Raw genomic sequence first — 15,237 nt, 5'->3', positions numbered from 1 at the left:
TAGTATTTTGGCCATATCTAGAGTTATAGAAGTCCAAATGAGCTGACGTTTTTACACAAGAAAGATGAGACAATTGCCTACAACTTTCATGTTTTCGAGTGGCTCCAATTTTGACGTTATCAATGATGTTTTGGGCAGACAAGAGAAGATTATAACAACAACAAAGAAGCCCGAATCTATCCTCCAGCCCGAGCACTATTTTGTATTTGGCCATATCTAGAGTTATAGAAGTCCAAATGAGCTGAAGTTTTCACACAAGAAAGACGAGACAATTGCCTACAACTTTCATGTGTTCGAGTGGCTCCAATTTGGACGTTATCAATGACGTTTTGGGCAGACAAGAGAAGATAAGGATTGCCACCAAGTCAAGAGTTGGCCACCCACTTATCAATTAGTCATCAAATCAATAGTTCCCAATTTTGGCCTATAAAAGGAGGCATTTGCCATGTATTTAGGCATCTTGGTTTTCAGATCAAGATCATGCTCTTCCTTTCTCTCTTTGTATTTTTTGTAATGTTTATGCTTTGCTTTAATTAATATCAAGTTTATGCCTTTCATTTCCTTTCCTTTACTTAGTTAACTCTTATCTTATTTATGTTCTTATTTTGTTTATTTATTTTTCTTTCTTTTATTATGTCTAGCTAAGTTTACTATGTCAAGGTGAAAAGGTTACACTAATGGTGTAAGAATAAGTATAGTGTAAACTCAATATGGACTTTAATGTTTGATACTAACATGTTTTGTATTTGTTATCTTGTTCACTGTTTAATACTTTGCTTGTTAAATGACTAATCTTAATTTATGTTGTATAACACTTGGTACAACAAATGCTTGGCACTTTCATAGCCCATACTGTATGGTATAACCGACACCTGAGCTATGAAAGGAACTTGATTTGTTGTTAACATAATTTATAATCATGAATGCTTGATGAAATTTACAAGTATTAGCATTAATTGAATAAGATGACTAATGTAATCATGTTAACAATCTATAATCTGATTAGAACCTCCTTTGTGTGTGGTTTCCAATTGACTAATAAGAGTTTATACTATACTTGTTTGACATACCATTAGTGGATCCTCTAACCTTGACATTTATTGTTATCGTTGTTAAATCTTTACGTTAATATTTATTATTATTATTATTATTATTAATAAATATTAACAACTACTACTACTACTACTACTACTACTATTATTATTATTATTATTGTTGTTGTTGTTGTTATTACTATTATTATTGTTGTTGTTGTTGTTATTGTTATTGTTGTTGTATTATTATTATTTATAATTTGTACAATTAACCTCCCTGTGGTTCGACCCCAGTCTTACTGGGTTATTTATTACTTTGACACTCCTGCACTTGGGAGAAGACATCAATCTTTTAGTCATGTCAGTTAAAAATATCAATTTTCTTTAAGATTTTTGCCAGTTCATTTGGATAACCAAGATAAAAGAAAGTTTTTGAGCGACGTGCAAAATTTTTATTAGGATGACCCTTACTTATTTAAATATTATCTTGATCAAACATTTCAAAGATACATTCCCGACAATGATGTAAGTAGTGCCATTAAATTTTATCACTCTAAGGCATGTGGAGATCATTTCTCTTAAAAAAAGGATTTTAGAAATCTTACAAAATAGATTTTACTGGCCTACCATGTTCAAGGACTCACATGTATTCTGCAAAACCTGTGAAAATTATCAAAAGGTGGGATTTATTTCAAAATATAAAGAGTCTTTATATAATTTTCTATTGACTCTTAAGTCTCATCATAGTGGAGATATGCATCGTGCAATTTATGACTTATAACCTTATTTTCATAAAGAACATGCTCGACATAGTCTTGGAAATGTAACTAAAAAAAGGACTATGTTTTTCAGTTTTTAAGAAAACTGGATGGGAAACCTATCCCCAACTCATAGAGGGTATTTAAGCCGTTCTTGGACATAAAATCAAAAGAAGGTGTGAGCGACAATCACAACTACCTATACATATACATGTTTTTTTCAAAAAAATATAATATAAATAAATAAATAATCAAAGAGAGAGAGAGAGAGTGAGACTCCAGCTGGCCTATGTATAAGTGGTATGATTGCATTTTCAAATTCTCATCTATAAAATCTTCTCTTCCTTCCCTTCATTTCTACTCAACCCATACATTCAACAAATATAAAAGTGTATAGAAATGACAGGTTCCTCAAGTCATCACATAAGAAACATTTGTGTTTTTAGTGGATCCAGTCCTGGAAAGAAAATAGAGTTTTAAGAATCAACAAATCATTTTGTATTTTTAGTGTGTGAGGGAGGCAGCTTTGGGTTAATAGGGAGAGTGTCAATAGTTGTATTTTTAGGAGGTAGTCAAGTTTTGGGGGTAGTCCCCAAAAATTTAGCATAAAGGGAGATCATTAGAAAAACAATTGAAAAGGAACTATAGGTTTCCACAATGTCTATTCGAATGAGTGCTATGTTTAAACACGCTGATGTCTTCATTACCTTACTAGGTGATCTGGGCACATTGAAAGAGATCTTTCATAGTTTCTCTTGGCCTAATTATACATACACAATAAACCTATATGTCTGTTAAATGTTAATAGTTTTTATGATAAGTTGTTGTCTTTTCTTAATCATGCTGTGGAACAAGAATTTTTAACATTTTCGGTACAACAAATCATAATCTCTGCTGCTACTACTGAACAATTGATTGATCAACAACAATCTTTCACTCCTGTAATGGATCCCTCAATGAATCATATAAATTGGTCACCTAAGAAAAGTTGTAACAAGCTTAAATTGGATTTGAGCCTTTATTTGTGAATCCTTGTGTCTTTTAGTTTTCTTAATAGTACATTATTTTATTTTGTTATTTCTTATATTTATTTAAGTGTGTTTTAGGTTTGTTAGTAGTCATTGTTTCAGGTGATATCTTCTATACTCTATCTTTCTACCTTAGGACATTGAAGACACTGTCTTGTTTTGGTTGTGGGGAGAGGGTAGTAGTTGATATTCAATAATAATAATAAAGCCGCTGTCTTGTTTTGGTTGTGGGGAGAGGGTAGTAGTTGATATTCAATAATAATAATAATAATAATAATTATGTTTTTTATTTCATAAACTATTTGTAAAACTGTTGTTACTAAGATAGCAGAGTAAGGAGGAATTTTATTGACTCTTGAGAAGTATCTTGGTAAATATTTTTCAATGGTTATTTGCAATATTCATAATAACGTCTATCAGAATACTTCTTGAAATATTCAGGTTTATAAACTCTCGCATTGTTATCATTTAATTCTGCTCATATATATGATTATGGGTTGCATATTAACATATGATTATGGGTTGCACATTAGATTATTACATTAATTATGTTCTTTTATTAAAGGTAACAAATAAGAGAAAGAGATACTATATAATTTGAAAAAAAATAAAAAAATAATGATAATAAAAACATAGATAAGTTTAGTTTCGTAGCCTCCCTAACCTAAGCAATTAAGCCCGCAAGGGTGTTTTAACAACTAATACCTTAAAGTTAACTGACTTGGAAGCTATTGGCCTAATATTTGTTACATGGGTTGAGGAGAAAAGTTTAAGGAAATCAAACATTGCACCATCTACGTATCAGTATCTACAACCCAAGTTACTAAGCTCGTTGGGGTGTCTCAACACCTAATGGCCTAAGACCAATTGGTCTGGAAGCCATTAGCCGAAAGCTCGTTACATGGGTTAAAGATGTATTGTGTTTTTAAGTTATATGTATATTAATAAAAAAAGAAAAAGATAATAATTCCAACCGAATGAAGTTAACCTTAAACATTAGAAGAAGAAAAATTTCTAAGTAAAGTCCCATAATTATATGTTGATATATTGAATATAAAAAAAAGGTTTATTAATATCTTGTTTAAGAGATATTAAGCAGATATATAATTTAATGAGAGTTTGTTTATCTGGATAGATTAATAGAAGTTAAATGATGAATGCCTTACTTTATGGAATTTGCAAAACAAAATTCTAATTTAACGCTTTGATTACTAGGAACTAGTAATAAGCTGGTTGAGGGGTGTGATTAGTACTTCAAAGTTCATTTTTATTAATGTTTTATATCATCATTTTACACTTGAAGTATCAATGACTCCTTAACTAAAACATGTTTTATAATAACAAGTCTGATACCATAAGATACCTTTAATTTATAGTAAATATTCATCCTAAATGCAGGCTAATCACCTAAATGAAAGGATTGATTGATGAGTTGAAGTACTGAAATTGAAAGGACAAAAAGAGGGTGAAGCTTAGAAAAGAGATGTGGGTTTAGTCCAAATTAGAACATTGTTTAGTAATTGGATCATAAATGGAGCTATAGAACTTGGTTTTAGGTCTATTTTATATGGATGGAAAGCTAAGACATAGGCCTAAAACTTTCATGGGAAGGCAAGACTCAATTTTGTTGTTTAGAAGTTCAAATCTTTGCAACAACGTAGAAATTCAAGTTTGTCCTGCAACCTAGACACTATTCAGTGTTCGACCCATATCTCGAGTTCTAGAAGTTCAAATGATCTCATTTTTTTTCTTGGAATGCTGAGATAATTTCCTAGAATTTCATAAATTGGTTTAAATTCTGACATTGTCATTGACATTTTGTTCAGACAAGAAGATAGGGATTGTCATTAAGTCAAGAGTTGGCAACCCACTCAATAATCAATAGTTCTCAATTTTGGCTTATAAAAGGAGGCATTTGCCATGTATTGAGGCATCTTGGTTTTTAGATTAAGATCATACTCTTGCTTCCTCTCTTTATATTTTTGTAATGCTTAAGTTTTTCTTTTATTAATATCTTGTTTATGTCTTTCATTTCCTTTCCTTTACTTAGTTCACTTTTATCTTATTTATATATATTTCTCTTTTTTATTATGTTTAGCTAAATTTATTATGTCAAAGTGAATAGGTTACACTATTGGTGTAAGAATAGTGTAAATTAAACATGGACTTTAATGTTTGATACTAACATATTTTGTATTTATTATCTTGTTCACTCTTAATACTTTACTTGTTAAATAGTTAATCTAGATTTATGTTATATAACACTTAATATAACAAATCTTGGTACTTTCATAGCCTAACTGTATGGTGTAACCGACACTTGTGCTATAAAGGGAACTTGATTTGTTATTAACATAAGTTATAATCATAAATGTTTGACAATATTTATAAATATTAGCATTATTCGAAGAAGATAATTAATGTAATTATGTTAACTATTTATGATCCAATTGGAACCTCCTTTGTATGTGGTTTCTAGTTGAATAATAAGAGTTAATATTATACTTGTTTGAAATACCATTAATAGATCCTCTAACCTTAACATTTGTTGTTATTATTGTTTAATCCTCACATTGATCTTCCATCTCAAAGTTTTGATCAGGTTCTTCTTCTTCTTCTTCTTCTATTACTATTACTACTACTATTACTACTACTACTATTAATTATTATTATTATTATTAATACAATTATTATTGTTGTTGTTGTTGTTGTTGTATTATTGTTATTTATAATTTATATAGCTAACCTCCCTATGGTTCGACCCTAGTCTTGCTGAGTTATTTATTACTTCGACACTCCTATACTTAGAAGAAGACATCAATCGTTTGGTCATGTTAGTTTGTTTTTTTTCATTATGTTTAGTTAAGTTTATTATGTTAAGGTGAAAAGGTTACGCTAATGGTGTAAGAATAAGTATAGTGTAAACTCAACATGACTTTAATATTTGATAATAAAATATTTTGTATTTGTTATCTTGTTTACTCTTAATACTTTGCTTGTTAATGGTAAATTTAGATTTATGTTGTATAACACTTGGTACAACAAATACTTGGCACTTTCATAACTCAATCGTATGAAAAGAACTTGATTTGTTGTTAATATAAGTTATAATTATAAATACCTGACAACATTTACAAGTATTAGCATTATTCGAATGATAACTAATGTAATCATGTTAATAATTTATAATCCAATTAGAACCTTCTTTGTGTATGGTTCTAGTTGAGTAATAAAAAAAATTTATACTATACTTGTTTGAAATATCATTAGTGGATCTTTTAACCTTGATATTTGTCTTTATCATTATTTAATCCTCACATTAATCTTACAATCTCAAAGTCCTTTTTAACTTCTTCTTCTTCTTTTTATTTTTCTTATTGTTGTTGTTGTTATTTATAATTTATATAGTTAACCTCTCTGTAGGTCGACCTTGGTCTTGTCGGGTTATTTGTTACTTTAATACTCCTACATTTCGGAGAAAATATCAATCTTTTGGTTATGTTAGTAACTCTTGGGATTTTTTTAATTTCACAATTATCTAGAGCCCAAGTTCATACTTGGAATGAAATGAAATCCCTTATGAGGAGGAGGTTGTTGCCTAGCCTCTATTATAGACAATTGTATCAAAGGTTGTAAAGTTTGAGTCAAGGTACAAAGAGTGTTGATGAGTACTTCAAGAAAACAAAACTTGCTATAATTCAAGCTAGTGTTAAAAAGAATATAAAGGCTACTAAAAATAGATTCATTAATGTCCTTAATCATTTGTTCCCTTCTCTCTTTATCGTCCTCCTTCACTCTCTTTTCTTGTTGCTCCATCCTTAATGTTAGACAAGTAAGAAGTCTTCATCCTCAAAGTCAGGTAAATCTATTACTCTTTTCTTTCTTTATAGCTAATATTTAGGTTGAATGTGAATTTTAAGAAATTTATTAGGTTATGGTTTGGGTTAGTTGTGATGAGTTTTATATTTATATCCATTATTTTGCTTATTTTGTTATGAAATTAAAAAATTCCCATATTTAGTAATTTAGGGTAATGTGTTTGGAAGAGTTAAAATGGGTAAATATTGTAAAATATATTAGGATGTTATGATGATAAGTTTCGCATTTTATGTTAAGGATTTGAATATATGATAAAAACTAAAAAAAATTGTTTTCTAAAATGTGTTATTTTTTAACTCATTTCATTTTCAATTCAATTGATATCCATTTTTTTCTAAAAACATTAAATTCTATAATTTCATTCTAATTAATTTATCATGTAAAATCATTAGTTTCATTCTAACTCTTAAGTGATTTATAAAGATAAAATCTCCATAAATGTCCTAAAATATTTGTTCTTAAGAGATCCAAAACCAATCTCATTTGGAATTGGATTAGGAATTAACATTAATTATATTTCATGTATTATAGGTAATTAATGTACAATATGCATGTTTAAGTTGCCATAAGGCATTGGTCCAACAATTGTGCATTCAAGGCTAAGGTACTCGTAGTTAAAGTGCTCGATCGGGTTTAAATCCCATATCCTAATTTCACAGTACAAACACACACACACACACTAGTACATGTTTAGGCATCATGGAACAATTAAAATCAACATTTTAGTTTTAAAATTAAAAAACTTTAATTAGAATTAAAGGATGTGGCTTTATGCATAAACCCTAAATTCCTTTTATGTCTCAATAAATAGAAATAACATGCAATAATTGTAAAATATTTTATGATATTATGATGTTAATTGAATTTGAGAATGCTTTTAAATTAAACATTTGTCATAAACAAAATTAACTAGTTTGTTTTTTTATTTATTGATGTGTATTTATAGTTCATAGAATTTTAGGTAATATCCCATATAGGGAAGGTGTTGCTGAAATTTTCTAAAAATAAGATATAATGATAATTTTCTAATACAAATATGAATGTTGGTTCTTCTAGTAGGGCTTTTGATGATCATGATTAAATACCTTAAGTACAAGCATCCTCTCTTAATGTAGGCTCATCGAGTGCGAAGTCGATTTATAGAGGGGTTGTTCCTTTTGAGTAAGATGCATACACTAGGAAATATATTGTTTAGTAGAAGCCCGACCACAACATGTTAGTTTATTTTACTTTTATGCTTGATAAAAAAAATAAAGAAAAATGGATAATTCTTGAATAATTAATTTCAATGAACAAATAAAATTTTAGGTTTACTAATATGGAAGTTGTTCACATGATAACTTAGTGATGAAAATCATCGATGAAAATACCTTTGTTTAAGTGGAGTCGGGTTTCCAGAAATTCTAAATGGAAACCTATGATTGATGCTTGATTCAGAAAGTTCAAGATTAGTATATACATAAATATTTTTTTAACATTTAATTTGGTTAGCTTTTTGCATTTTAATAAACTAGTTGATTTATAAAATTGATGTGTAAGAAAAACTTTTACTATAAGGGGGCTAACAATAGTTTTTTCAGAATAGTGTGGGAAAATCATAACGCCCTTATGAAATATTGAATTCAAATTGTGAACTTTTTTTTTAAATGTTAAAATTTTATTTTTCATAATCTTAACAAAAAAAAAATTTTCTATTACGTTTAGTGATTTTTGCTAAGAGGCCCATAAAAAATAAAAAAAATATGCAAAAGAAAAAAGTCTTCTAGGCCAGGAAAACAAGGTTGTGTTAAGATGTTTCAGACCTTTGCACGTCTTAAAGGGTATCTAGTACGTTTATTTCTAACACATGACTTCTGAGCGTCTCTAATGATGGTCACGGTCTAGTGTGATGAACGAAACTAAGGAGATTTAGGGTTTTATTACTACATGCATCGGTGGGTCTATTCTATTTATTTTGTATGCAAAGCGGATGGTTAAATTTTATTTTATAAGATAATTTTTTTTAAAAAAAATTGTTGTATTATATAATTTTTTAACTAATAGTAGCTTCCTTTTACAGTTTAAAGTGCTTAGATGCAATCTAAGATTGATGAAGCTTTTTGTTAAAACTCACATATGAAATGAGGACTGTTAAAAAGGGGTGCAGTAGCTCGCGGATAGTCGAGTTCAGAAGTTAGTGTCACGTTGGATTTCAACAATTTTTTATAATTTTTTTTTTCATTTGCTATATATAATACTAGATTAAATGAGAGATATAATGACGATATTTCCACTCATCCAGAACTCGATCTAGAATTGTGGTAAGAGGCTAGATTGAGCAGTGAACTAGATAAAAATCGGGTTTACAGTATCTATAATACTATAGCTAAGGATATGCAGATGAGCTGTAGTGTATCAACCATTGGTTCTTCATAATCAACATTAATACATCAATCTCTAACCATCTTGGTGATTATATGAGAATTTAAGCTTAAAAAGCCTAGCCTAGTGTTAAGATGGCTGAATTGAGGTTTAAGATGACCAACTAGAAGGATAAAATAAATGTTTTCAAGTAGCTATTAGCAACCCTTACTAGTATATATGGTCAACCTCATTGCCCTTCAAGTTTCAGCAAAGATTAGCCTTTGCCATCTCCTTCAACTTCTCAACTAGATAAATTGTAATCAATAATATTTTTTAAATTAATATTAAAAATTAGGATTTTTATTTTATTTTTTATTTTTTTTAAAATATGAAATATAATACTAACAAAATTATTGATGAAATTTTAATGACTGATAGATTAGTCCCTTAGAGAGCTCTAAAGAGTTGAAAAAAATTTACAGGACTTTGCTACTAACAATTACAAATAGAATTACTAATAGACTAAATCCCTTATAAAGTTCTAGAGAGTTGGAATAAATTTATAAAACATGCCATTGTTAGATATAATTCTTTGACAATTTAATTCTATTGGTAATATATATATGATCATCAATAAACATACCAATAGTTTATTCTACTGGTAATATGTTATAATTACCGATGAATTTATTGATGAAATTAATGCTGATATTTTTTTTTTGTTTAGCATGTTATTTTTGTCTATAAATTCATTGATAACTATACTAATAAAATATAAATCATTAATGATATGTTTTTTGATGACATGTTTTTGTCTGTGATTCTATTACTAAAGTTATTTTTAACTGAATCAAAGCATTTCATCAATAATATGCAATATTCTTGAAGTGTATGAAATAAATATAATGATGTAAATTTTATAATTTGAAGTTAATGTAGTAGAAAAAGAAAGAAAGAAAGCCAATTAGGTATTCTTCTATCCAAGAAAGAAGAACAAAACAGCTTAAGCATTCAATTAGTTACCAAGATGAAGTAGATCTTTTACGGATGTTTCACTTATAATTCAATGGAGAATACATAATTTGCCCTGGAAATAATGAAGTAAACTGGATATATTATCGAAAACATGTTAATCCCTTGCGGAGGCCACCTCGAACACTTTAGTCCCAACAACCCAACATGATAAAAAAAAAAAAAAAAAACTTTATTTCTCAGCACTTTCGTATAGTCGGTCCCAGATTAGAAGGGTTGATAAGTGAATATGAAAATTTCTTTGCACTAAGATTAAAAAACCTACAAGCGAAGAATAGAAGGAGAACAACATGACATAAAAGAACATTTTCTGGTTGAAGAATCCTATCAGAGAGAGAGAGGGGAGAAACAGGGCACATGGGAACAGGAGGGCATGTGGAGAAGATTCAGAATAGCCTTCTTCTTTAATGAATACTGAGGTGAGCAACAAGGAATAACATGGATCCACCCTATTCCAAAGGTGTGTACCCCTAAACTTCCAATAAAAGCATGTGAGCAGCTTGTTGTAGGCCAGGCAATGGCAGTAGTTTGTAGGACCCACGCCCTCAAAAACCCACCCCCACTATCTGCTCCGCAACAAATATATGAAAAAAATATGTAGAGTGGTGGGGTTCTAAAATTCCCTCAGAGACACTTGACACTAGAAAAGTGAAAGCAAGAAATTATTTCTCCGTAGATGGTTAAATGACACCCGACTTCTTGAAGACCCATACGTTTTCCTCTTAGGTCCCCATCAGGTGCCCTTGTAGAGGTGGTGACGAGAGAGGTCTCCGATGGAGTGGGCGCCAAAACGTGAAGATGCTCCCTTAAATTAGGTTTTAATTAGAAAAGTTGTTTGCAGGTAAAGAGCAGTATCAAGCATCTGACTGACTGGTGATATCTGATGAGTAAATTTAAGACCTAATTAGTTGGGTTATATTCTTTAAAGTTATCAAACCCTTCATTTTTATTGTGCTCGCAGGCGTTTGTTTTCTTTGTTTGTTTATGTTTTTCAATAATTTTCTATAGCAAGCGGATGAACTGTCTCAAGTGAATGGAGATATTGTAAAGCCAGATTGAATCTTGATCATTAAAAATAAATTTCAGACGGCAACAAACATGCATTTTAAGCTTTCCTATTGCTAGCCATATGCCAACAATATTCGCGGAGGCAATGCATTTCCTACTTCGCCTTGCTTTGCTTAAATCTTTAAATTGATTTCTTGAAAATGCAAAGTGCTACAAATAAAATATATATTAATAGGTTTTATGCCAGACTCAGCAGTAATAAATTAACTTATAGTGCTAGGTCCAACAACATGGATATATGCATATTCAATATTTATTGAATGACTTTAAGGCATACAAATTACTTGTCTATTATTTCTCTCCATGGATTCTTGACTTTCATGTTGCCAAGTTTCCTCGTCACACATGGCCTGGCTTGTGTGAGAACGATTTAATCCATTGACAATCTACGAATAAAAAAATATAAACTAATAATAAAAATGTTCTTAATTACTTTCTTTACCTTGTCATTCATTCTTTCTTGTTTCAAACTATTTTCTTTAAAACTCGTACGAGTAAATTGGGCTTAATTGGTAACGTTGTCACTCATTTGATTTTTCTAATAATTGCAGAAAACCTAAGAATAATAACTCGTCCCACCTCAATTCTACGTGAATTTTTTAAGTGTTAGGGTTTGTATTTGGATAACCTCATGAAACGTTTCTTAAAACCATCAACATTAACTTTCTTCTTTATAAAGAAATCCTATGTGATATATGTTTTTCCCCTCATTTATCTTATCTTTCCTCTCTTATTTCAAAAATGGTAGATGAGATTAATAATTGAACAACACCACGCTAGAATAGTAATGGTTATATGAAAAAAGTTACTAAATTCCGTTTAATACATAACTAAGTGCTTCCATGTTAAGTTGGCGTATGAGATTTAAGCTTCATTTGTTTATTTTTACACTGCGATGTGGTGTCATGTATGTTTTATCTCTCTCACAAATTTAAAAATATTTTATTAATTAATTAATACATAATATAATTTTATATGGATCGCACTGAAAATTCTCTCTTGAAATTTTATTTTAAAAAAACTATAATTTATAGTTTTTTTTAAATCTATGTTTTAAAAATTCAACCGCAAATACTACAACAGTTACCAACCCCCATTTAATTAGCTTTTAGGTCTTGTATATGTAGAAAAGAAAGCATTCACATCGGAATTACATTATCCATAAGAAAGGAATTGCAATTATATGGCATGATCTTGGAGTTAAAAAAAAAATCAACCCACGAATTGTGTGTCATCGATATGGGTTGTAGATAATTTAAACTTTGAGGTACCTAGCCAGCTGTTGCTTAATTTCTTTGAATTTTATCATTGAATCTAGATGTTAGCTAGATTCACTTGGAGTGATAAAAACAATAACTGTTAAATAAACTCCAGTAGTTACGAAGGAGAAACATGGATAAGCTTTAAAAGTCACCCGAAAGCTCAACATTACCATATATATTTTACTGGAGAAGGTTTCTAGATGATAAAAAAACAAAAAAAAAAACTAGTAGCAATATCAGTTTTGATCTCTAATGTCAGTATGAGATATTATTTACTTTTTTAATAGTAGAAGGATCACTAGCAAGGCAGCGAAGGTTAAACCAAGCAATGACAACGTTTTTTGGGAATATAAAAGTTCAAATGATTAGTTGATTATATAATAATACAATTTGTATACTAAACATGTGCAAGCTTCTGTATGTGCGAGAGACAGAGAGTGACCCATATCCGAGGATGGGTCCATGAAAGCTCTCGCATCTGTGATATATTACACAATATACGCCTCTCATTCCATCTCTCTCTCTCTCGCGACCTAAAAATCGCTGTCCTTCAGTCTCTGAACCCATCACCATCCCCATGTCCTCTTCCCAGCTATAACCCGTCACACCTTGAATTACTCATGAAGATCAGTCAGATCGCATAATCCACATCATTAGCCCCTTAAATTCTTGCATCGAAAAATTCACGGTAACGAATGAAGTTGCATCTATAAATTTATGTATAATGAATGAAAGATCTTTTGCGCTGAGTGATCATCATCATCATCATATGGCATTCCCTCCCCATCATGGTTTTATGTTCCATTCCCATGAAGACAATGACCACCATCCCTCTCCTTCTTCTCTCAACTCTCTTCCCTCCTGCCCTCCTCAGCTTTTTCCCGGTCTCTCTCTCTCTTTCTTCTTTAAATTCTCTATCTATATTAGTAATTATTTATGCATATTTGATTATGGAAAAATAATATGGAGTTCTATTGTTTACCATGTATGATATGAGTTTGATGTTTTTAATTTGTGTTGTGATATTGGTGCAGGAAGTGGAGGGCAGTTCTTGATGAAGAGATCGATGTCGTTTTCTGGAATGGAAAAATGTGAAGAAGTAGGGCATGGAGAAGATGACTTGTCTGATGATGGATCACAGATAGGGGAGAAAAAGAAGAGGCTCAACTTGGAGCAAGTTAAGGCACTTGAGAAAAGCTTTGAGTTAGGAAACAAGCTTGAACCTGAGAGGAAAATGCAGTTGGCCAAGGCTTTGGGTTTGCAGCCAAGGCAGATAGCTATTTGGTTTCAAAACAGGAGGGCTAGATGGAAGACTAAGCAGTTAGAGAAAGACTATGAGGTCTTAAAGAAACAGTTTGATGCACTGAAGGCTGATAATGATGCCCTTCAAGCCCAGAACAAGAAACTTCATGCAGAGGTAATCATTTCTAGACTGCAATAACAAAGTACTGATCAAATTAATTACATCGTATCTGTGTTAGTTCTGCTTGCTTAGCGAGGTGACATAGAATTTTCCTACCCATCTGGTTTATATTGGGAAATTAAGGAAAATTATTTCTTACGATACATATTTGATCAGGATTTTTATTATTTTTTTCCCCAGCTAAGATTTTCGTGATATTGCACAGAAGTTTAAACTACAAAAGCAATCTTTCTTAACTGCTCTCTTTTCATGGAGTTTTTGTACATCGATCCATTCTCTAGTTGATTGGAGTTTGAGAGTGGCACAGTACTAGCCACTGATAACGCATTTATGTTCATGTTCTGAGAGATATAAGTTTACATTTCTAGGAATTGATTGATCATTTTACCTCGGCAATTCCATTATTCTATTTTTTTTTCTTATAAAAAATTAATAATGACTTTCCGAAAAGTCATAGCATTTCCTTACTTTTGCACTAGATTAGGTCATGATGAATAGCTTTTTAGGTGCCAGTAGTAGATATATGAAGCACTTGGCAAAAGTTAAAGCTAATTTCAATTATACTACGAGCTTTCCAGCTGATGGTTTATGTAAATTGAATCAAATTAGTATTTTCTGGTGCATCTTCTCAAGTCTTGATTGTTTCCATGCTGCAGCTACTGTCTCTAAAAAGTAGAGAACCAAATGAAGTTAACCTCAAGAAAGAAACTGAGGCTTCTTGGAGCAATGGAAGTGAAAACAGTTGTGATGTCAACTTAGATATCTCAAGAAATCCAGTAGCATCAAGTCCTGTATCATCCCAACTAACCACTAAACATCTCTTCTCCGCACCCATCAGGCCTGCAACCATCACTCAACTTCTCCAAGGTTCATCAAGATCAGACCTTCAATGTTTGAAGGTTGATCAGTTGATTCATCAAGATGAAAACTTCTGCAGCATGTTCAATGGCATGGAGGAGCAGCAAGGATTTTGGCCATGGCCTGAGCAACAGCATGCTACATTTTCATTGAACCAAGCTCAGTTCTCCAATAATTAGCTTACACCTATCTTATGGCTTTGGTTATGGCTAATTGAGACCAAGAACAAAAGTAGGAATTTTTTCCCACCAATTTAAGTTGATCATCTTTTGCTTGTAGATTGGTATATAGATGTGGAACAAATGTGCTTCAATATCAGTTTGGTCTTAAAATCAGTATGGGGAATTTGATAGTTCTGAATTATATATTTTCCTTCCAATACTTTTTTTTTCCCTTAAATTTTTCATATATTTTCAATTTGTTAATGGATCATAGTAGAAAAAAAAATAACATATTTTAGTTAAGGTACATGTGGCATGTGCTAGTGAGTGGTTTCCAGCTCTGGCATGTAAGCATGGGTCATGAAATAAAATTGGATTCTCTGCTTGCATC

General features: G+C 30.8%; 1 protein-coding gene across 1 annotated transcript; it reads left to right on the top strand.

Moving 5' to 3' along the window:
* The first annotated feature begins 12,878 nt into the window (after positions 1–12,878).
* LOC105117740 (homeobox-leucine zipper protein HAT7-like) lies at positions 12,879–15,237 on the top strand. Its single transcript, XM_011015494.1, has 3 exons — positions 12,879–13,288; positions 13,439–13,821; positions 14,484–15,237. The coding sequence occupies exons 1-3, from the start codon at positions 13,129–13,131 to the stop codon at positions 14,862–14,864; spliced, it is 924 nt and encodes a 307-aa protein (XP_011013796.1). The 5' UTR covers positions 12,879–13,128; the 3' UTR covers positions 14,865–15,237.

This window comes from Populus euphratica, unplaced genomic scaffold (genome assembly GCF_000495115.2).
Source record: "Populus euphratica unplaced genomic scaffold, PopEup_1.0 scaffold1498.1, whole genome shotgun sequence".
Lineage (NCBI taxonomy): Eukaryota > Viridiplantae > Streptophyta > Magnoliopsida > Malpighiales > Salicaceae > Populus > Populus euphratica.
This window is presented reverse-complemented; position numbering and strand designations above follow the sequence as displayed.